The 24,160-nt window shown below is 46.7% G+C and overlaps 1 protein-coding gene across 3 annotated transcripts in view; it reads right to left on the minus strand.

Annotated features, from left to right (window-relative positions):
* Positions 1 to 23,721, minus strand: part of LOC140214262 (uncharacterized) — a 35,839-nt gene extending 12,118 nt beyond the window's left edge. For 2 of the 3 annotated variants that reach the window (XM_072285621.1, XM_072285623.1), the window contains exons 1-7: positions 23,474 to 23,721; positions 21,012 to 21,082; positions 12,954 to 13,080; positions 9,906 to 9,982; positions 5,691 to 5,817; positions 2,815 to 2,888; positions 1,082 to 1,223 (exon numbers count right to left, since the gene is read on the minus strand). In XM_072285621.1, the coding sequence (XP_072141722.1) occupies positions 1,082 to 1,223; positions 2,815 to 2,888; positions 5,691 to 5,817; positions 9,906 to 9,982; positions 12,954 to 13,080; positions 21,012 to 21,082; positions 23,474 to 23,595 (740 nt within the window). In that variant the 5' untranslated portion in view covers positions 23,596 to 23,721. The remainder of the gene's footprint in view (positions 1 to 1,081; positions 1,224 to 2,814; positions 2,889 to 5,690; positions 5,818 to 9,905; positions 9,983 to 12,953; positions 13,081 to 21,011; positions 21,083 to 23,473) is intronic. The other variant, XM_072285622.1, reaches the window with a different exon arrangement.
* Positions 23,722 to 24,160: the final 439 nt, after the last annotated feature.

The following is a 24,160-nucleotide window of genomic DNA, read 5'->3' on the forward strand; positions in this document are numbered from 1 at the left end:
ATGGTAAACAAAGGTAGCTGAAGATTTTAGCAGAAGTCAACATTTCGACAAGGGGGCGGAACTCATGAAGATAAGTGCCCTTTCAGAGGGAGACGTTTGCTTGCGTGTTGCAGGCGTGTTGCTCGGGAGCAGATTCATGCGCGCTTTGTGCACGTATGCTTTACTGTCTCTTGCTCTTTTGAAATATCTGCGCTAAGCTTTAGGTGAACATTGTTTGCTATTGTGTGGGTAATGGGCCATTTCTATACCTATATTTAAGGCTATTGTTCACATGGCTAATGGAATTTTATGGTGCTGCTCAACTCTTCTAGTTTAAATTGTAAATCATGCCAGCTTTGCCGGCCTCTAGACTGGCTTATGTCCTTATTAGGTTCGAGCTTCGTGGGCAAATGAATAATGAAAGCGCGTCAAGGCAAAGGAACAATGTTTTTTATTATCTTCGGTGTAAATTTCGTTGAAAGATGTTGCATTAAATAGACGCAGTTAAATTCCAAGAATTGCCTGAATAAAAATTTCTGTTTTGGTTTCCAACTTCAAAAAAATCTGAAATGACCAATCCTAACATAGACGCGTAAAATAGTTAGCATTTATGCGAGAATTTCCAAGATATCTACTCATAAAATAGTTTTTTAGTGCTGTGTAATACATCAATTTTAGGCACTTTAGATGTGATATTAGGGTGGTTTAAATCATCATTTCATTTTTTGAAGCTTAATTAAGTTGTAATTTCCATACTTGAGTTTCGATTTTCTTAACAAATCGAAAATAAAATTCCTTTATATTTCAATATTAGCATATTTTTTAAGACGGCACAAGGTTTACCAATGTTGTTGCGGTGGTTGCGGAGCAAGACTATTCACCCTCTCGCATTTACGCCCTAGGTAGCAGATCCCCAAATAAAGCTTCCGGTTAAAGCCAGCACCATATTGTGAAAAGAGCTGATACTCGGAGCTTCAGGCATGAGAACTTCAATCCATCGCACAAATTCGTCAATTCAAGCATAACTGTGCCATATACGGCGTTCCATGACGTCTAAATTAGTTGCTCTATTGAAAGGAATTCCTACAGAAGTTTGGCTCACCTAGCATCATTTCCCAGAATGCCCGATGCTTCCTCCGTGCCCGCGTGGCTTGTACTGGCCACTGCGTATTTGCCACCGCCGCTGCTGCTGTAGACTGGAAGTGTGAAACTGGTGCTTACGGTTTCTCTGTTGTGTGTATACCCTGAAATCAGAGGTGTTGGATCCACACTGTGTCACATTCCCTGCTAGGAACGCGAGGGGACCAATAAGTTTTCGTAAGAGTCTTTATGCTTATAAATCTTAACAGCAGTGCTTCCGCCTGTAATGCATCTCTAAATGCAAGCAACAAAAGCTGGAAGGCCCACCGTTGCGCTACGAAAAAGACAAGTATGCGCATTGGGAGTTATTCATTGTTTTATTCCTTGGCCTTTGATGCCTAGACTAGAGCATGGTTGATCTTACAAAGCCTGACTTTGGTTTGCTAGCTTCTTGTGTTTGGATAATGCATTATCTCCGCTATAGGCTACTAGGCGTTAACCATCGCTTTGGCTTATCACACAATAAGATTGAACGTGCATGTATAGACCAATGGCTACAAACTAGTGTTCTACCGTTATTAAAAAATTTACCCACAAGAAAACCGCAGAGTTTTATAGTAATTTACTGCACTCGTATTGGCTGCTTATCTATAGTTTATCTCACTAAATGGGAAAGCTTTTTGTAAGATCAACGGCTTTGGCTTAGGCGAACCCGAAAATAAGCTCTCCATCTTTTGCCTATGTGTTTATCTCGAAATGCAAGGAGGGGTTCATGAAAGAGAAAATTGTCATCCGCCAGGCCAAGAAAGAGTTGTCCTCATCAGACATGTTGGTAAAAAAGCAAATTTCTTTTGTAAACTGCAAAGCTTTCATACTCAGAAACCGGCATAGTTTTCCCGTGCATCTATGGTTTACGCGTGGGCACAACAATTCATTCCTTCAAGAAATTGAGCTTGGCTTCGGACACGTGGTCATGTCGAGGACGGATCCAGCGTAGCCTGAGGTTTTTAAAGCCTTTTTTTATCTGTAGAAGAAATTGTCGAAATTGTTATACAATAATGCACAGTTGTCTTCGTCGGCGTCTGGCATTTCTACATTCCATCCAATTGTTACGACTATTTCGTAGAATTTTTTTTTTCGTCAAGTCTAAGGTAACAACTAGATGCGCAGCCGAGTTGAATTCATCATGCGATTATGCACTTTAATAGAGAGCTCCAAAAACAAGCATTGCTACTAATGCAAGGGTTGAGCAGCGTCACCACTGTATTCATTCGTCGTGACGTGGACATATGTTGAACAGCAAACCGGGACAACCTGTCTCGTAGTTGCGACAAACCTATCTCACATGGCCAGGTAGCGTCTTATAGCGCCTATTGTATTCCGCCTCTTTATTTGGGAACGCTAAACATTATAAATGCACATATAGCTACCGTAAGTCTAGTAAATGGGCATCAGAAATTGCTCAAGTATAATCTACAAACTATCCTAGAGATTAGAGCAGAATCGCACACGTGCGTGCAGTTTGATCAACGCAGCGAATAGTCTATTCAATCTTGTCACAGGGGAACCTTATTTCATGGAACGACAGTTCAATTTAGAATATTCTGCTCAGATTTACATGCGCAGAACCGTGCATCTGAGAGCAAGCGGAAATGCTCTTTAAATGTATCGTGTGCGATACCAGACATCAGCTTCCTCAATCACCAGCAAGATGAGGCGTGGTAGACGAACGTCTAAAAACCTTCCCACGCGTACCCTGGATGCTGGATGTGCCTGCAGTCGGGTAGTACTGCGTGTTGCTTTGGTGAACCCGCGTGGTCTGAGGATTTCTAGAACAGAAAACAAACGAACAGTAAGGCCTGCGGTGATTAACAGTGGCGTAACAAAGGTTGTTTCCGAGGCCAACATTTCGGCAAGTTGATGCAACTCACGAGAACAAGTCCCCTTCTTGAAACGTTTGCGCCCTGCAACCATAACCTACACAGATACATTGATCTTATACAATATACTGCCAGCTACGAGATCAATTTGAACAAAAATGTTATTTGGCAAGACAAAGGGCCAAGCTACTACATCTATACCAAGGTATAAGATCAATAAACAAAGTCAGTATCATGGTATTGCAAACACTGTATATTTGAATAAAGACTTGCGAAGAAGGCTACAGGTGCTTGTCCCAAAGTGAACGTTCCTTGACGCCACTCCCTATTACAAGTGATTTCCGAAGCACTGATCAGGCCACCTACAACCATGCATGAGCGGGAAGCCGGTGTGTACCAAGGATTTCTCTGTTCGCCGCCTCTTGGTCGCCCTCCCAACTGCAGTTGTTCACGGGACTTCCAGTAGTCTGCCTGGGCTACACATGTGTCGTCATACTTAGGACATAAGGGTCTTCGTGATGATTACGAGCAGGCCTCGATAGTCCCTATCATAAATTTTCTCGCAATATTACCTAGAAGGACATCTGGCGACACTGTGTATGCGAGTTTTCTGTCGGACATCGTGATGCCTATGGAATGTCGGGATATTATAGAGGTCCACGGCGTTATCTAGAACGTTGCATAACCTGAAACATGTTTATGGCTGCCTTGATATAGATTTCTTCAAATGAAACATTCGTAAGATGTTTTTATTCACCGGCAGTATATCTTTCGATGAAGTTATCTCACCTACAGTACATAACATATGCTGGCAAACTGTTGCAATGCTTACGGAAATCTGTTCTCAAACTTGAGCGACCTGCAGACACTCTGTGGTTTCGCATATTTGGACATAAAAGCACATGTCCTCCTGATTGAGTAATATTTTTGCGTATGTAGCAATAAAGAAAAAGCAGCTCGTCACGTACTGATTTAGGAAAAGATTTTAACCGTCATTTTGCTTCGCTTGCCAGGCCGGCATTGAAACTGTCCTGGCTCTGCGAGAAAGATGCCGATCCAAAGTGACCCCATCGCGCATTACAATGCATTCAACAAAACAGTGCAGCGCCACTGTCTCTTCTAGGTAATATAGTCGGAACCTGCATAGCTTCAGTTTTGCAAGATCGCGCTCTTTCTTAAGCTCATACTGAGGTGTGTCTTCGGGTAAAAAAGTCAATATACAGAACTTATGGGTGTGCCAAGAGACGCCTAAGCAGGCGCTCTTATGAATACACTGAATACACTTGGATGCGGGACCGAGGGTATAGACTGAGTTATGTACATCCGACAGTCGTGTTAATTCAGGTGCCTTTTCTGAGGGGTCACAACACACTTTGAATACGGTAAGAGAACTGACGCAATGTGCACACAATGACGTTAAAAAAAGGGAAGCCGGGTAATACTCCACGCAAGCAGCAAGTAGCCCAGAACCTAACAAACGATTTATTGGTCCACTGAAACTGTCGAGACATTGGGGGATATGTTCGGCCTATGAACTCAAAGCTCGCCCAACGAAACAGTGACGCCTTTCACTTAGCGATTGTTCATGGTGGACACACGCACACAAATCTAACTATCAGGGAAACGAAGAAGAGCCATTTGTCAGGCGTTCCGGCCAACCTGCCACCGCCGGTTTTGTCGCTCTAGCGCAAGTTTCTTTTTTTGAGCACACGCTACATTCCCTCGGTAAACTTAGATACACTGTTTCATTTTATGAGCCTTCATTTAAATTAACATCTTGCTCCTCACTATCCATATGAATTCCGTAACTGGAGTAAGCAAACAGGCAACGAGCCTTCAACTGTGCCGCATATTGCAGCGTGTTAGCAGCATGGAACATCGGCCGAGTTTTTATGGCTTCATGATGGCGCCCTATGCTGTTCCCCTGCTTTATGACAGTTTCATACAATAACCAGTAACCAATAACTCTGGTGCTATTTTCTACGGTAGCATGGGAATTATGGGATGTACATGGAATTTCCTTAACTTCCCCCTTCTGGCTTCGAACGGCATACTGACTTTGTAAACTGGTTTTTCAACATTGTCCTGCGTAATGAATAATTGAATAAATAATATTACAATTGTCTCTAAGGGCAGGATTGGAACACAGGACATCTAAGCACATGGGTGCAATATTGAAACTATTACGCCACGGACGCATGTTTCGACAAGCAATGTGAAACGCATTTATATAATTATTGCGGGCAAGCCAGTGCCTTGAGACGCTTGGCGCATTTCGATTTGGCCACCTGGACAAGCTCAGTGGCTTCCATTAGTACCGATTGTGCGTATTTGCACCGTATTCCTCACTTCGAAGTGCATAAATTGCTCTGAAATTTACGATAATGAAGGCAGACAAAGCTTAATAAACGGCTCCACAACAACATGTGAATAATCAGACAAATTTATGTACTTGCCATCATTCCGATGAGGGCTCAACGATTGATGTGTCCGAGTACTCTCAAGTATACTGTAGGAAACCCATTGCTTTGTGCTCTGTCCGTGTCGAGTCGTTCTCTCGCAACAAGGAAGTATGTTAACGCCAGCTCCGCCTGCCGAATGCTCAAAACTGCTGATGCAGTTCCTGTTTCAGACATCAGAGCTAGCGCTCCCTTTGAACATCTAGAGGGGACAGGCACAATTGAACTCCGGTAAGCATTCCCTGTAGTCTCCGAGTTTTTAGCAATGAAACTTTTCTTAATGTCGCCTTACCTAGCTCCGTATTGTAAACTTGCAGATGCCTCCACCATTCCAGCGCGGCTTGTGCTGGGCTTTTTGTGATCGATGCTGCTTGCGGGCCCCAGGTGCAGGTGACTAGGGCTACTGCTGGAATAGACACCTGTATGTTATCAAATAACATAAAAAGTGTGAATTCCCAGCTCTGCTAGGCCAAATCATAAGAAAGGACTTTTTTTTTTATCGTCAAGCCAAAAGCATTTAGTGGTAGAAGAATCCTATTGCAGTGTTTGCATATGCGGTGTAATTTTCTTTATGAAACTCGGTATTGAATGCATGCAAGCCTTCGTGGGCATAAGGGAGCTGTCCACGCAAGATTCTGCAATGTTGGCCTCTTCGGAAGATTATTACGCTCCATTACATACCTCGGGCAGAACAAGATATTGTTCGGAGCTAAAATGAACATGTCCGTTCCTTCGCGCTAACCTTCACCCACTATATTTGCTGCATCATCAAACAATAGGCGCATCAGATGCTTCACAATGTTCTTGCTCTTGTTCATGTATTACGAGCAGCCGACATAGCCCGTTGTAGACGAAGGCAAAGAAAAAATGTGCCCTGTGCAACCTCTGCAGAATTTGTTGACCTGCTATGATTCATACATGCATTTGTCAACGACGTACTCGCATATCAGAAGGCGGTATCCGAATCGCATTTGAGGACTCCTCTAGATGAAGTTGTTAAGGAAATACAGGCTACAAGCGATGTATTTTTATGAGCTCATTACGAATGAAGATTGCCCGTGCTTCTGGAATCTCGATTACATGCAAGTATGAAATGGCTTACAGAAAGAAAGACTGGTTGAAGTAAGTACGACGTTTACTAAACCATTTTAACCCTCATAACCATGCGCGGCTCGCCCGATGCTGCCAGCCTGGCCACGCAGCGCCGCGCCATCTCTTGGAGGCGGCGCCAAATCCACGCCGCGTAACTCACGCGCCTCTGCCTTTGAAAACACTGGTAACCATATTTCAGCGCCAAAAAATGAGTTTATTGTATGGGGCGCTGTATTTGTGTTTTCAACGTCGCTATTCGAACTGGCCAAGTAAACTTCATCGCACAAGAAATTGCAGGTTGAGTGATGTTGTAAGCAGGCAAGAGTAAGAAATAGGAGTGAGTGATTGAAAACTCTATTCGAAACGTTTGACGAATTTTGCTGAGTGGAGCTACAACCACCCCAATTTAGGTGACGGCCCGAGGCGTTTGACACGGGTGGTATCCTCGGCGTGCCGGATACCCCAAAGTTGATAGGCGAGGTCGTGGCTGAGAAGGGCGACCTCCCATAGCACCCAGTGGTTCGAGACTAGCATGTATACCCCTTTCACCTGGGACTCCTTCTGCTCGCTAACATTGGAATCGGAAGAAATATATCTAACTTATTCGAGCAGTAACTAGCCTACGTATTGCGGGCCTGTACAGGGAGTTGAGGGCAAGAGACTGCATTTTCTTAATTTTGACTGGTTCCTCGGATGATCTCGTTTTGATCTCCCAACGATGCCCACTTGTTCTCGTTTTGTTCTCGGCCCAGTCACCTCCCATTCTCGTCTTGATTTCCTGGATTACGGCTCCCGAGTTTTGCTCAACGTCTCCTGAAGGTTGCCAAAAACGGGAGCTGCATGTATTGTGTGCGTGTGTGTGTGTGTGCGTGCGTGTGCGTAGAAAAAGATGAAGAGAGAGGAAAGGAGAAGGTGGGAGGGGCCAAGCCTCGTGCTCGGGTACGTGGTGCCGCAAAACACCAAACGCCTGCTGACGCGGACGCCCCTGCCGGGCTACGTGTATTTCATGCTTCAAGCGGCTGTCATTCCCAACATCCTTGTGTAGGCCATGGATAGACTATACGACAACATTAAAATCTGGCAGATCACACGCCCTGTGGGAGTCGATGTTATGCGAAGCCGTGTGCGCGTAGCCTACGAAGTTGATGAAACGACTGTGAGAGTACTAAGATGTAGGCGGATGTTTGATGACCTACATGACACGCATGTCATGAATTTCACTCTTGACATGACCAATCAATTACAGGAGTGCTGTTAAGCGCTAGTTCCCCCAGGATCGGGTCCACACGGAAACAAAAAATCCCGAAGACCCGCAGCGGAGGTTAAGCAGGCGTTAGGACTCTCCATACGTGGGACGATTCCGAAGATAATGCAATGCCGGGTCAACCCGCTGCAGCGTACAGTTCGCCATTAAGGGGCCCACATACACAGCCTCCTTGGTCATTCTTCACAGATTGGAAGGGCACCGAGTTTTTAGGTGCGTCATACACTCTTATACTATACCAATTTTGGTACATACCAAGACGTAGGTGGCTAATTCATGACGTACATGACACGAAAATCAGGAATTTCCTGTTATGACCTGTCATTTCTGTTCGTGATGCAGTCTTGACATACTATGCCAATTGTTGCAGATACCAAGTGAACGAAACGACCATGAGAGCACCAAGATGTAGGAGGCTGTTTCATGACCTACATGACATATCCGAATTATGCCCCATCATTGATCATTGCTGATGCGTTCTAGTCATATTATGCCATTTTTTGTGCCTACCAAGTTAACAAAACTACCGTGAGACATTCAAGGCGTTTGACAGAGACAGACAGACAGACAGACAGACAGAGACAGACAGAGACAGACAGAGACAGACAGAGACAGACAGAGACAGACAGAGACAGACAGAGACAGACAGAGACAGACAGAGGCAGACAGAGGCAGACAGACAGACACTGCCAGAGTAGCAAAGTTTGACCAAAAATGCTTTGCATTTAAAATATTAGTCAATCAGCATATGTAAGAGTCGTGTTGCAGTCCTCATATTAGCTTGGAAACCAATGAAGAAGTGATAATTTGCGAGGCAATGACACCAAACTGTGCAACAGAGAGCATAAATGTACGTTACAAGTGGGGACAGTATAGCTAGGTTTGCAAATGTTGTAGCTAGGGACACATCTTAACTTCCCAGTAATTGCGTGAAATTAAAAAAAAAGAAAAGCACGAGATTTAGCAATAATTACGGTGGAAGCTTCCTCATGACGACCAACGATGATAGGTCAGTTAGCATTAAGCCAATGTAGGGACAGACCGCAAAACTGAATACACGTCCATTTACAATGTGAAATGGAGGGGAGAGTCTAGTAAGAACGCTAATCGCGTCTTCACATGGCATAAAGAAAATTTAAATAAAAGCCGCTTGCCAACCTCCTGTACTAAAGATTTCAGTTTAGCATCTCTGAATTTTAATGAACTATAGTATTGTTGCATACGGGAATATTTGGGGCAAATTCATTGTCGAACGTTTATACTTGTATGAGTAGCACCGCTAAAATCGCAACTAATATCACTTAGATCAGTGAAGGAGGTTGCACAGGTACTGGGAAAACTAAAAATGCTTCAAGTAAGCAAACAGTGCTAATCATCTTACAAAATAAAGGAACGTATTTAGTGTGGGAAGCAGTGGTGTCTTCATGTCGTGGAATTTCTTGATGCTGTCACGTGCTGGTGACGTTGAAGAATACAGTAGCAATACTGTGAAACACAAAACTAACTTTTATTGGGCGAACCTGTGCCCACAAAAACAGGCTACACTTATAGCACAACGATAGCGACGAACACGGTCGGCGATCGTCGAAAATCTGACCAGCGGGTCGAGCGCGTCGGCCTTTATACAGCAGTCATCGAATGTTCCAGACTAATCGTTGGGACCCGCATGCCTTCCACAAAGTCGCGCAATGGCAAAGTAACCAAAGCAACCACGGTTGGTATCTAAGCAATATCTTTGTCAACAAAGTTCAACGTGCTTAAGAGAAAAATTATGGTGCCAGCACGACGAACACACAGATTCTGCTTGACAAATAAAAATTGAGATCAATGGTGAAGCGCCGATTTTCATTGCTCCTGAATTGATGACTGCGTAAAATGTACAGCCTGGGCCTCTGCCTTCATCACCTGGGAGCGTGCCTTTGCACTTCACTGATCTGAGAATAAATGCATTCAAACATAGGTTGTGCATGAATTTGCACGCATCTGCACAAATTTCTTACTAAGGAGATTGGTAAGGCGCCTCCTGCGGAAACCGACTTGGCGGCTTTGATTAATCGCGTCTTCATGCGCAATAAATGCACCACTGCCACGGTGGACGTAGGGCATCTCTCCTATGTTTGTTGCAAAGGCGAATGACCATCGCCTACGTACCGTCGAGGTTGTACGTCTGGTCGGCTATCGGCCTGTGCTGCGCGTTCCGCTGGCAACGCCAGGCGTCGTCAGAACAGCTGCAAATTAAAAAAAGTATTGGTATGAGATACTTACAGCGGTGACAAAAAGTTGAAAATATCCTTTATTATAAGCAAGTTCCGAGAAACCAAAGCTCTGTTTGGTAATCAAGATGGTTCCAATGTTTCGGTCTCACTCAGAGCCCTTACAACGGGTCAGCCTAGGTGATAGACAATCCGCATCATCGAGGCACTATAAGTAGCCAATTGATACTTTTGGCCCCGTAATCTAGGCGTGTTCCAATTAGGAATTTGTAAATGTTTGAGGAAGCTCCTGTCACTATACCCCACGTTGTTTGCGACAGAATTTTAAGAATGCACATTGTTTTTTGGGGCATTTCTTTTCAAAGTACTTAAGGACTGAGTGACAAACTGTGATATAGAGCAGAGAACTCTTGCTGCATCGGCAATATCCACAGTAGATTTCCTCTTCTGTTAATCTTGCCCCCCCCCCCTTTTTCCCTTCCGCAAGTGCAGGGTAGCCAATCGGGCTCATTGTTGGGTAACCTCAATGCCTATCATTTACCCTATCTCTTTCTAAGGCGTAGAGTAAAGGTTAACTTCGGCCTAAAATGCTGCCTTAAAATTGAGTGCTCTTTATTCACAGGTAAGTGTTGCTGATGCACCTCAATATGGGATACCGGAACGACGCCTCTATTTCTTGAAAAAAATAAAGGAGGGGCTTCTCAAGAAATGCGGCTTAAATCAATTCTGCGCTGGTGTTGACGCTTTGGTCAAGCCAATTTCAACTTGTCTTCTCAGCATGCAAGGTCACACGAGTTAAATAGAATCGGCAAGTCATCAACATCAATGGATTAAAGCATACGTTGCGCAATAAATGAACGTGCTAAATTCATTTTTCACAACAACAATGATACAAATAGGTCGCCCACACCCTGGTAACCCAGTATTCTCGATGAATGGCCTGGACGGAATGTTGCCAGCACTAATATGGTACGTTAGGTTCGATAAATAACTTTCTACTACATTAAGCATGTTGCCTCGAATGCCCATTTCCGAGAGCTGTCGCAAACTTCCGTAAGGCAAGGTGAGGCGTCAAGCGTTTTCGATATCAAGAAATAATGAGAGAAATAACTGTTTTTAAGCAAAAGCTATACGTATGTAAGATACAATCCGCACGAGGTGGTCAGTTGTGGATCGCCTGTTTTAAAGCATCGTTCATAAACGTCAAGTAGTTTGTCTCGTTCAAGAAAGTAATAGCCCACGAGTGATCATCTTTTGTAATAGATTAAACGAGCAGCTTCATGACGCCATAGGCCATAGAAGATGTATCCGAGCCCTGTTTCAAGATGGAGACATAAATAACCTCTTTCAGTGCTATGGAAATTTATATTGTTGCCCACATGGCGTTCAAAACTGGCAAGAGAAATATGCGTATCAGCGTGAATGTGTTTTATTATTGCGGACATAGTCTGATCAGTTGCCGGAGCAGAGTTCTCACGAGTTATTTAGGACGTTCCACTCGAGGTAGGGCAAGAGTGTATATGATGCGGTGCTGCTGTCTTTCGAGGAGAATGCTTTATCTCAAGCTGAAGAATTTTGGCTCGTTATCAATAAAGAGGCATCCACAAAAGACAAACTTCCAGCGAGAATCTCCCCAATGGGGGCTACGTGCATTTTCTTCTCGAAATACTCTGTGGGTTTCCGGAATTTCATCCGTAAGGCTCTGAAACTGTTTCGCGAATTTGGTGGTTGGGAGGTACGCAAACGGAAGTGATTTTTACCAGCCTGTCGAGCAGCAGTGTTGGGACAGCAACAGCTTCAAAGGTCGTTCTGAGTTGTATTTGATGGCAAGGAATTTCATTATTTACTATTATAGCCACACCAGCCGACGAGGTGAGACCATCGTCGCGGTCTCTCTTAAAAATGACATTCCCTAGGAATGTGTGTGTGTAGATATTACGTGTGTTTCCTGAACACCCAGAGCTTTTAAGAATTGATAAATTATGGGGTTTTACTTGCCAAAGCCACGATTTGATTATGAGGCACGCCGTAGTGGGGAACTCGGTAATAACTTGGTCTACCAGGGGCTCCTTAACGTGCGCCTAACTCTGAGCAAATGGGTGGTTTCTCATTTGGCGCCCATCAAAATGCAGCAGCCGTGGTCGGACTTTAATCCCGCGATCTCGTGCTTAGCAGCCGAACACCATAGCCACTACGCAACCACAGCGGTTCGCAGTACATTTGCACTGAGTTTCTAAATTGGCTGTTTGACATCATATAAATTGTGTAAAAGTCTCCTTACGTTCTTCTGCAATATTAGTGGGTACATATTGGAGAATGCATTTGTGCTGCGTGTCTAATATAAGACAGCTAACTTAGCTTACAGAGTCCTTTTGGTTCTGTATGACCCAGGGTTACTGTGGGTTATACGGCTCGAAGGGAAACGGTGGTGCCGTTCGTCTATTAATCGTGTTCAGCGCTATTCTTGGAAGTGGTAATTTGGCAACGCCTCGCCTTGAGTGACAGTATGTTTATATGCCACAAACATAGATGTTGATGAGGTTTTCTTGGATGGCGGTGCAACGCTGGGCTGAGCCCGCCGAAGAGGCTTGTTGCCCAACATTGGCCACATTCTTCGAGGGGAAGGTTGCTGCGGCACTGTCCCTTTATACACCGCATGAGCCTACCCTATTGTATAGAGAAATGAGACGCGTCTTCTTGCGTCCTTGAAGCGTATTCACGCGTCTTTGAAATGTCTTCACGCGTCTTTGAAACATCCTCACGCGTCTTTGAAACATCTTCACGCGTCTTTGAAACATCTTCACGCGTCTTTGAAACATCTTCACGCGTCTTTGAAGTAGACATTTACTCTTGGTTTTACAGTAATGATCTATTTTGCTATTTTCTATGTGGCATAAAATCGGGAGTGAGAGGCCCGGTCGCCGTTGCAGTTTGCTCAATGGCTTGGTTGTGTTATGTCAATAATTATTTCGATATGTTGGCTCACCTCGCGGTGTCTTTCGTAGGGGAGCATAGTTTCTCGATGTTAGCGTGGCCCGTTCTGGGCCAGGCGTGATCGGCAGTAGTGGTGGACACCACAGGTGCGTAGTTCGTGCTTCCGCTGTCAGTGTCATCTGCACCGCCCGAAAAAACAGCAGAGGTGTTTACTCGTCGCTATGCAGAGGTTATTCAAAGCGCATGAAAAATAAATGGTGGCATGCAAAACATTTTAGTTGCGCTCCCGTACAGCTGCGTAACGTGGGTACCCAGAAACGAAGGACTAGAGGGGAACAAAGCGGCCCACGCCGCTGCCCGCGAGCACGTCAGCCGGGCTCCACTCTCCCCCCCCGCGCTCTCGGACCCGTGATAGAAGAGGCGGAGGCCATACCCACCAACTATTCGGCCATATTGCAACATTACAGGCTCGATCGTCGAGTATACCCTCCACCGCACCCTAAACTCAACAGAGAAGAAGGCCTGATCCTCAGATGCCTGCAAAGTAATACGTACACGCACGGAACGATAATGCATCGCCTCTACTCGAAGCCCCACGGCTACCGCTGCCCACTTTGCAACGTACCCGACACTCTGGCACACTTGCTCCTGGAATGCCCGTGGCAGGAAGGCAGCGAAATGCAACCAGAAACGCACGCAAAACGAGCAATAGAAGCAAACGACCTATTCGAAACGTGGGAGGCCAAGCTAACCCTCGGGTACCTGGAAGACCGACGACAACTCGTCGCCAGGGCCAAGAGGGCAGTCGAAGCCAGAGGGTTCCTGGTCTAAGGAGCCTTTCCATCTTAGGGAGATACCCGGCCTCGCTCGGAACACTGTTTCGTTTAATAAACGTTTCTCTCTCTGTCTCTCTCTGGGCTTTAGGGATAGGGAAGGCTGGCTGCTGTGTTGGCGTGTGCAGTGCGCGTTTTCTTTCCGGAATTCTAGAATTCGAAGCTCAGTGCACGAAAAAGATTCACATTGACGTGAGAGACAATCACGTTGAAATTAGTGGAATGTAGATTTTTCTAAAAATAAGTACGCAGCAAACAATACAGCAGATTAGAACACGCCCATTTGCTAAGCGAAACACTACAGGTCGTATTGTTTTAGTGCGCTACAAAGGTCAAACCTATGTTTCCAATTTCAAGCAAGAGGTGTGTTCCATGCTTCCTTAAGGTCGCAAAAAAAAACGTATGTTAAATTCAATAAGCACAATTTGGCTCACGCCATACTTGCTTTTACCAAGAAGGACGCGTTCTTGCTATTGCAAAGCTGCTTAGTTAGCAACGCGCAAAAGGAAACTTCATCTCGGAGGCTTCTGTCTAAGTACGTAGGAGCAGGGATATTTTTCTCGGTCACGCTTGCGCCAGATTTGATGCAGGCTATCGAATGTGGAAAAAAATGATGAAATCTTGTAACTGCCATAAACTAACCTATTGTTGAGATGGTGAGTGTCCTTAAAAAAAAATTGAATGCGCCAAAATTTGTAATAAAGGAATATCAAGCTTGCAACTGTGTATTCGATCAATAAAAACGATATAATTCTAGAAAGTAATTGACTAATACCCGTAAATATGGAATAATGATACGCAGTGGTCCAAATTTTACCGCAATGTTATAGCTAGGACTTTTAAAAATGCCCGGAAGCATTTGTCATTTGTGTAAATTGTAGACTCATAAATCAAACTCGGCCTCTTTAGATATTCTGTATCTTGCGGTTCACAGGACTGCTATACTTGTTTGAGGATTAGAGTTACTAAATTGAATAGGTTGTGTCAAATTTCGGAAAAATTGCCAATTTTCGGGAATTTCGGCATACCATCCAGGCCCTACGTGTGTAATTCCCTGACTGCAGTCACTAGAACATTCTCAAATGCAACGAACATCGTTCATGTCAGTCTAAGAGCTGTTACTCAAAGCATTTTGGCATTCTGCATGTTGACCATGAAAATGGTCAACATGCCGAAGCTTTCTATTGGCTTTTAATAGGAAGCTTCCAGCCGAAGCTTCCTATTAAAAAGAAAGTTGTTTCGAACGCTTGGGTGGTGCAGCGAAAGGATGACTGCCGAATGATGTCACCAACCCGAATGTTGACACTTTCATTACTATTGCACCCCGATATCGACTAACTTGTATATGTCAACGGGTTGTGTGCAAAAGTGCACCTACAGGTTCTGCATACCACCTATTGATTGTTAGCAGTAGGCAGCCTGATCGAGTCGTGGGCGAAGGAAAAGGTGACAGAACAAGTGTGAAAATTTTATTCAAGCTTGAATAGCAAGGAAAATCATGTCATGATGAGATAAATACAAGCTTCAACTGATAGTGAACTGTTCTTCAAGAGCCCAGCTATGCGATGCATATATTTACCTACGTCTGTAGCTGAACTTCCTAAGAATGTATTTACAGTTAGCCATGCATGTTAGCCGTTGGACAAAGTAACAGCATGTTACGTTTCGCCTACGACGCGCGGTATAGCCGGCGCGGATGCAACGGACGCCGGGGCTTCGTTCAAAGCGGCGGACATTTTGGCCCGTTCAGCACTGCCGCAACGCCTCCCGCCAAGCGCGTCCAGGCATATTTCAGTGCCACGTGTCTTCGTGTGTGCGTGTGTGTGTGTGCATGTTGGTGCCCACGCTTGTCAAAGCGCGGTAGCCGGGGAGAGGAGCTCCCCAACTGTGAAGCGAGGAGATCTGACCGGCGCCGGCCCGGCGGATGCGTCACTTCTCGTCTCAACGTGTCCGTGCGCCGCCGTCGCGTGCGCCTCAAACCGAGCCGTTCCTTCTTGCCCTCGCCGAGAGTATAAAATCAGCTGCCCCCGGACGCCAGTAAAGAGGCTCCGAGTTCTTCCGTCGAGTAACGTGCTTTCCCCTCTCTCCACTTCGGTCGACCTGACCGGCCGCTCTTTTGCGATGCTATAATAAACAAGTTGTTCTGTTAGCAGTCGACTCATCCTTTGCTAGGACCTTCGGATGCTTCCAGCTGTGCCCCAGGCCGCCAGGCCAACGCTACCCTTGGGGTTTGCGACCCAGATGCAACAACTGGCTGCCAGCGGTGAGATCACGACAACGGAGGCCAGCAGCGAAGATATGCGGTCGACTGTATGCTGGGGCAGCACAACGACCATCCGGGAGCCGTGCAACGAGCCCTGTGTGATGACTGGTTGCCTGCAGCGGAACGACGGCGCTGAATTCTTGGCTGCGAGGTTTGGTGAGTGCGGGACTTTCTTCTTCTGAGTTTTGCCAGGCTTTTGTTAGTGTCAGAAACAGAGCTGGTAATTGTGGTTGTCGTTGCTCCCGGGTTAGTTTGCGGCAAGACAATAATAGGCAGTAGAGAAAGCAGCATTGAGAGCAGCCATGGATTGGAAGTCCTTGCGCAAACCGAAATTGCTGGAGCTTGCAAGAGAGTTGGGTCTGGATGTCTCAAACAAACTCAGAAAACCAGAACTGCTAAGGGCTATTCTTGAGTTAGAAGCTGAGGATGTGCAGGAGAGCGCGTATCGTTCAAAATGACTGACCTGATGCGGCCGTTTAAGCTCGCAGAGGACATTGGTTTGTTCCTGGTTAACTTTGAGCGAACGTGCGAGAAGCAGGGGTTCTCTCGGGAAACGTGGCCACAGCGCTTGCTCACTTTGTTACCCGGCGAGGCGGCCGACGTAGTCGCTCGCTTGAAGAGAGAGGAGGCAGAGGATTTCGACCAAGTGAAATCAAGTCTGCTAAAAAAGTACAGGCTGTCAGTGGAGGCGTTCCGTCGGAAGTTTCGGGAATATGAGAAAGGCAGAAGTGAGTCATATACAGAGTTTGCCTACAGGCTTATGTCAAACATGCAGGAGTGGCTCAAAGAAGAGAAAGCGTTTGGTGACCACGAGAAAGTTCTGCAGTGTTTCGGGCTGGAACAGTTTTATAGTCGGTTACCTGAGAACGTGCGGTAGTGGGTCTTGGACAGGCCAGACGTTAGTACGGTGGCTAAAGCCGCTGAGCTAGCCGAGGAGCTTGCGAATTTGGCTCCAAGTTTAAGAGGGCGAAGTTCACGCCCATGGGAGCAAGGGGGACACACGTAATGCGGATGCGAGTGAAAGCAGTCCGACCGAACGTAAGGAGATGGCGGCAGCCGAAGCCGAACGCAGAAAGCGGTTCGAGATGAGGCAAGCGCGCGTGTGTTATACGTGCCAGAAGCCGGGTCACTTTTCAGCGCAGTGTCCAGAAACAAAAACAAAAGTCATGTTTTTGTCATTATGCAGCACTGACGAGAACATGAAGCTTCTCGAGCCTTACATGCGAGACCTCCTCGTGAACGGGAAAGAGTGCCGAGTGCTTCGTGATTCCGCAGCTACAATGGATGTAGTTCACCCCTCTTACGTAGAACCCGATATGTTCACGGGCGAGTGCGCATGAATCAAGCAAGCCGTGAAAGCTCATAGCGTGTGTCTGCCCGTAGCAAAATGCTTATTGAAGGACCTTTCGGAGCACTTGAGAAGGAGGCCGCAGGGTCATCTATGCTGCCCCCCCCCCCCATTACCCGTACCTATTTTCGAACAGGTCCGATCACCTCCTGCGCGAGAAGGGGCTTTTGTTTGGTGAGGCTAGCATTCAGGCCTTAACTAGATCGAGAGTTCGGGAGCTCGCTGCAAAGGCGGTATTTGCGGGGCCGACGTTGTCGAACAATAAGAAAGGGTCGGAGGAGCAGCAAGCTAATATTCAGAGCACGTCCGAACTGAATAAAACTGAGCCTGTAGCGTTGAAGGCACCAGATATTGGAGAGGAAATGCCCGACACGGGAAAGTTAGAAGAGCTATCTGCAGATTTGCTCATCGCGCCTACATCAGATAGACTTAATAGGTTGCTAAAAGTCAGCCGGTCGGCTTTGATAGCCGAGCAAAAGAAGGATGGCAGCCTAGAAAACATGCGCTGCAATGTCAAGGAAGGTATCGCCAAGAAAAATGCTCGTTTTGTGGAAAGAAGTGGGGTCCTGTACCGGAATTATCTAGACCGCAGGGGAGTGGAGTTCGATCAGCTGATCGTGCCTCAGTGCTACCGTCAGGATCTGTTGCGCTTGTCGCATGGGGGTTCGGGGTCCGGACACCTAGGATTTAAGAAGACTGAGAACCATCTCTTGCAAGAGTACAATTGGCAGGATGTTTTCGTGACGCAGAGCAGTTTGTGAGGACATGTGACACCTGTCAGCGGGTGGGCAAACCAGGGGACAAATCGAGGGCGCCGTTGAAGTTGGTACCTATCATTGCGGAGCCTTTTAGACGGCTCCTTATTGATACAGTGGGACCTCTGCCGGTAACACCCACGGGGTACAGACACATTTTGACTGTGATCTGGCCAGCGACAAATTTCCCTGAAGCAGTGCCTCTTAAAGAACTCAGCTCAGTTGAGATAGTCAATGCACTACTGTCCATATTGCGCGAGTTGGTTTTCCTGCGGAAATCCAGTCACATCAGGGGACCGTGTTTACTAGCGCTTTGACGACAGCCTTCCTCGAAAGGAGCGGGGTAAAGCTGTTACACAGCTCAGTGTACCACCCACAGTCGAATTCCGTTGAGAAGCTCCACTCCGTCATGAAGCGCGTGTTGAGAGCATTGTGGTTTGAACAACAAACTGACTGGGAGCTCTGTCTGCCTGGGGTGATGTTTGCATTAAGGACCGCGCCGCATGCGGCTACGGGGTTTTCGCCAGCTGAGCTAGTGTACGGTCGCTCGCTGCGGTCTCCGCTTCGCATGCTTCGAGACGGATCACTGCCCTCTCCAATGGCTGCAGACCATCTCTTCCAAAAATGGCCGCCTCCTGCGCTGGAGCCTTGCTTTATAACAATATTCCTTTGAGGTGCGTTACAAAAAGGGGAGTCTCAACGGTAACGCCGATGCCTTAAGTCGAGGCCCCTAACGTAGGAATCAGCCTCAAAGTTGTTTGTTACTGATGTTTTCTTCCTGAGGCAGGATTTTAACATATTGCTTTTGTTTAGTGTTTCAAAGTCATGGCGGGCTTTCTAGTCAAATTTTCCGATTTGTGGACGCGTTCTGAGTGCTGCTAGACTACTGTAGGGAACTAGGCAGTAGTACAAAAGGGCAAAGAGCCTCGCATGGCTTAGTGAGGGTTGTGTTGTGCTTGCTGACTGAGCGGCTGAGTTTCCGCGTAGTTCTAACGCTTGCTGGGAACGAGAACAAAAATGGCAACTCTCCCGAAGTCACTTTGCAGTGTCCTGTGTACCTGAACGTGAGAACGAGGCCTTCTCTGTGCGCTGCGCTCAAGAAACAAATTGAGGGACGACCGACTTCGGTTATGAGCATCATCGAGCGACATCCCTCCGGACAGCGGATGCAGTCCCCTGACCATCGCGATCTCCTTCTCCCGGCGGGGCGGTCTGTTACGTTTCACCTACGACGCGAGGTATAGCCGGCGCGGATGCAACGGACGCCGGGGGTTCGTTCAAAGCGGCGGACATTTTGGCCCGTTCAGCGCTGCCGCAACGCCTCCCGACAAGCGCGTCCAGGCATGTTTCAATGCCACGTGTCTTAGTGTGTGCGTGTGTGTGTGTGCATGTTCGTGCCCACGCTTGTCAAAGCGCGGCAGCCGGGGAGAGGAGCTCCCCAACTGTGAAGCGAGGAGGTCTGACCGGCGCCGGCCCGGTGGATGCGTCACTTCTCGTCTCAACCTGTCCGTGCGCCGCCGTTACGAGCGCCTCATCCCGAGCTGTTCCTTCTTGCCCTCGACTCCGAGGGTATAAAAGCAGCTGCCCCCGGACGCCAGCAAAGAGGCTGATTTCTTCCGTCGAGTAACGTGCTCTCCCGTCTCTCCACTTCGGTCGACCTGACCGGCCGCTCATTTGCGATGCTATAATATACAAGTTGTTCTGTTAGCAGTCGACTCATCCTTTGCCAGGAACTTCAGATGCTTCCAGCTGTGCCCCAGGCCAACTCTAGCCTAGGGGCTTGCGACCCAGATGCAACAAGCAGCAATTTCACCCCGCTCCGGTAAACATAACGACCGCATGTTTTCCAGAATACCAGTAAGGTGTGGCTTGTTTTCCGCATGGTAGACAGAGAGCTGTCTCAAAGGTCCTCTCACGAGGTTTCGCTCTTGTAAATACACAAGCATGGCTGGTAAATTAAGGGGTGGCTACCGCGTGTGAAACGTATAAGCGGCTGCGTGGCAGGAAACAGTTGCAAGTTTCAACAGTAGGCCACGTGCCCTTCATCTGGAAGGTGCCGCGCTTCGAGAAAGCCGGTGAGGGTCCCGCTAACAAATGTATCTGTGCAATGTGAACTGCTTGCACCGACCACTGCACCGGAATTTGGTTGATCATCTAGTGACGGAATGCCTACAAACAGATGTGTCGTACGACAAAAACGTGTCGAAATAAATAATAGAGAAGGGGCTCGTCACGTTAACATGACGTAGGCCCTTTGCTCCTGTATGGGAGAAGGCAACGAAGGAATGCCGCTTGAGGACGCCATACGAGGCAGAGGGGAAGACTGTCTGGAAGCAGTAACATTAGCCTGCCGACGGCACAGTAGCACGACAGCTCGATGTCATCTATCATCTTCCATAACGAATGTACTTGAAAAATTGTATTACCGAAACCCTCCCTTGACGGCGCATTGGCGATTTCCCGCGTATAATTTAAATTTGCAATGGCACCCGGTAAGAGGCCCTTCAACGACAGGATCCTCATGCAAGCATTTAACGTGAGGAATAAAACATGCGGTTGGTTTGCTACGCATTGTTAAGCTCGTTACTCTGACCCCATTCCAACACGACATCCAGGACATATCGAGAAGCGTCGATTGCCTTTACGAATGAATTCATCGCGTTGAAAATGAATTCATTCGAAACTTGAGGCACGTAGAATAGGCGTAGTGTTGACTCTGTTAGCACTCAATTCATCTGCATGAATTTCACACTACGACTGCACATCACCAACTGACTTGGTGAAGCTAGTAAGGCGTCCGTATGATCAATAAATGCCCCGCCGTCATGATGGATTGAAACGATGCCTCCTCTGTTAGTTGTTAAGCATCTTCGCGAGTGGTATGGATGGTTAAAGGCTATGCTGTACATACCATTGACGTCAGTAGCATCGGTCTGGCGGTTCAACGCCTTCAACGCGTCATTGATGTACTCGTCAATATACCTGGAATGAGACATACATATTGGCTTTGGCTCGGTGCTCCTAGTTACGGCAGAATATACCTGAAGAGTGTTTTTGGCAAACAGAATTTGGAACAAGGGAAGTGATTCTTTGTTAATTAAGGTAAAACCTGTAATGTATCATTTTATCAAAAGTATAACTTGCTGGCTGGCATAGGTGAACGGCGCACTCTTAAATTGCGTAATTTCTTAAATTATGACATGATGCATGAAATATAAGAAAACAACGAAAGATGCTAGAACCAAGTTAGGAAGATGCTAAATTGGAAGATTACGATATAATTATGTAGTGCCATTCCCTCCAAGCCGCCCATTTTAGACTACGTGCGTAAATCTCTACGATGTCATGCAACTCAACTGGAAAGCGCTAGTCATACACATTGTGACTGGATGGCCGCACCATGAGTGGCATGCGGAAACGGTGGACGAGAGCTTCAAACTATGCTTTAGGTAACGCAAGGTTATGTTAGGTTTGGCTGCATTATATTAGATCTCGTACAAGGGCCGTGCCTGTCAGTCGAATCAGTCACCCTGCCACGTTCGCAACAGTTGTGCCAGCGTGCGACCGCGCAGCTTGAGATTTGCAGTCGGCAACTGTTCTCGCCATTTCAGGATTACCTTCGCACGCTCTGCCAACGTGGCCGTTCGCAGTCGCGCCAAAATGACGTGCCCGTCGCGGCGTCCCGGTAGTGCTTTCAGATTCGCCCGAACATGCCGCGAAAATGAGCACGGCGTTCACTTCAAAGACATATGGGGTGCGATCTTGTACGCGTTCCGAAATAGAACGGAGGCGGTTCGTTCTTTACGTCACAAAATAGGCGGTATGTTCCGTTCGTCCGATAGCAGACGATTCGGAATGATTGACAGCAGATATCACGTCACAATTGACGTCATGGCGTTCGGCATGGTTAAAATTGACGAATCGTATTTGGCTCGGTGGAACGAACCACCTCCGTTCTATTTTGGAACGCTTACAAGATCGGACCTATGGTGTTTCAAAGCCCAAAGCTTCACTACGCTAGTCAAGAGCGCGCTTAGAGCGAGCCGGCGTATGTCGGAATTGGCACCGTAAGCGTGTTCGGAGTCGGCGCCGGCTCCGTCGCCTGACCTTTTGCTGCTGCCGCGCGTGACGTCACGCGCGGTGCAGGTGGCCACTGCCGCGCGCTGTGCGTCATCGTTTGAAGTTCGCCGCAAGCGCGTGTTCATCGCGGAGGCCGACTATATAACCGCTTGCCAGTGAATAGGGGTGAGCATTCAACATGGAAGGCGAAGACAGTGATACTACCGATACAGAGAGCTGTGTTTATGGCTGTACAGAAATCTCAAGACAATGTGCCCAACAATGATGAATAAAAAAGTTATTAACCCTGTATAACTTATGGTATATGGCGTTGATAAGCAATTTGCATAACTACACAAGGCACACGTATAGCATAACCAGAAGCTAACCAAAGCATATCAATAAATTAACCCGTAAGCGTAACCATAGGCTAAATCATAAAGCATAACCATAAGCTAAAGCGTAAGCATATCCATAACTTAAACCATAAGCATATCCATAAGGCAAACCGTAAGCATATACATAAGGTAAACCGTAAGCATATCCATAGGCTAAATCAAAGTATAACGATAAGCTAAACCATAATCATGACCACGGGCTAAATCATGAAGCATAACCATAACATAAACCATAAGCATCACCGAACATTTTTGCTTCGAGATATCCAGGCTTAACCTTAGCTAAGCTCCAGCTAATTCTTTTCTTCAAGCGCACCTTTTATATTTCCTGAAAAACAAGTAACAACAAGAAGTTCAGTAGTGTTGTTCTTTGGTCACACATCTCTTGGGTTTTTACCAAATGGTACTATTTGTGCGATATTTCGTGAAGCTCCTGGAGTGTGCTCACTCGACCGCCAATGGAAGTGTGACACTGTTTTATTTATTTATATCCTTGTATTTCACGTTTCGAAACCATGATCTCGCTATGACAAACTCTTGGACGGATGACGGAATTAAATTTCACCACCTGGGTTTCGGTAATGCGCACGTAAATCCAAGTTACGGAGCCTTCTTGCGTTTCACAATCACTGATAAAATGCCACTGCGCCTGGAATATTACTCGTGATGTCGAGCTAAGCAGCGCAACATCCCAGCCAATGTGCTACTGCTACAAGTGTGCGAAGCCGTCATCAAACGGAAGCAGGCACTTCTCTTTATCATGGTCATAAACTGCCGCAGCCACGCTGAATCTAAGTCGTCCTCGAAAACGCCCACTTCGATGTGGAAACAAATGTATAACTGTTACAGTCTGTATTCCAGGTTGTTTCTACAGCTGACAATATCCAACGAAACTTTCACAAGTGGGAATACTCACGCAGGGTAATCGTCCGAAGTGCCTGAGGCATCCTCGCCGCCTTCACGGCTTGTACCCGGGGTTGCTTCTCTGATGAAAGCAAACGCGGGAGGCGTTTGTTCACCGTTTCGTTGTTCAGTCATGGCTGGTGACGACGCTCCGGAGCACTAGCTTCTTTCTGAGACAGAACGTTGTTGAATTATCACGCATGCGCAGTCTGTGCCAAGGATGATAGAACCAGTAAAACGTCGGGCATTTGGGCAACTCGAATGAAATCGTAAAACAGATCTGGAAAAAAGAGACGATAGAGTGCGCCACTATGTCGACGCTAAAGTGCTAATATTCGAACACTAAAAGAGGCGCCCCAGTGACCGTTGCTGAATTGACACCGAATCATCAAAGCAAATTTCAGTAAGGCACAAACATGTGTTTATTACTGTTTCTTTCTTTCAGGAGAACTGCTAAGGCTTCCCCGGGAGATATTGGCAGTCGTGGCGCAAGTAATTGATACATAGAATGAGCCAAAGCCAACACGACGTTTTCAGGAGGGTGAATCCGAAAGTTTTTCCCCTATATTTTAGGCCAAATTATGCCGATAAATGTGATACGTGAAGTCAACATTGGCTTTATCCCTGGGCGTGTAGGTGTTCGAGCGACGATTGACTTTAGACATCTAAGGCACGTATAAGTGACGTCAGTGCTCTCCGT

Source organism: Dermacentor andersoni, chromosome 11, assembly GCF_023375885.2.
Source record: "Dermacentor andersoni chromosome 11, qqDerAnde1_hic_scaffold, whole genome shotgun sequence".
NCBI classification, from domain to species: Eukaryota; Metazoa; Arthropoda; class Arachnida; order Ixodida; family Ixodidae; genus Dermacentor; species Dermacentor andersoni.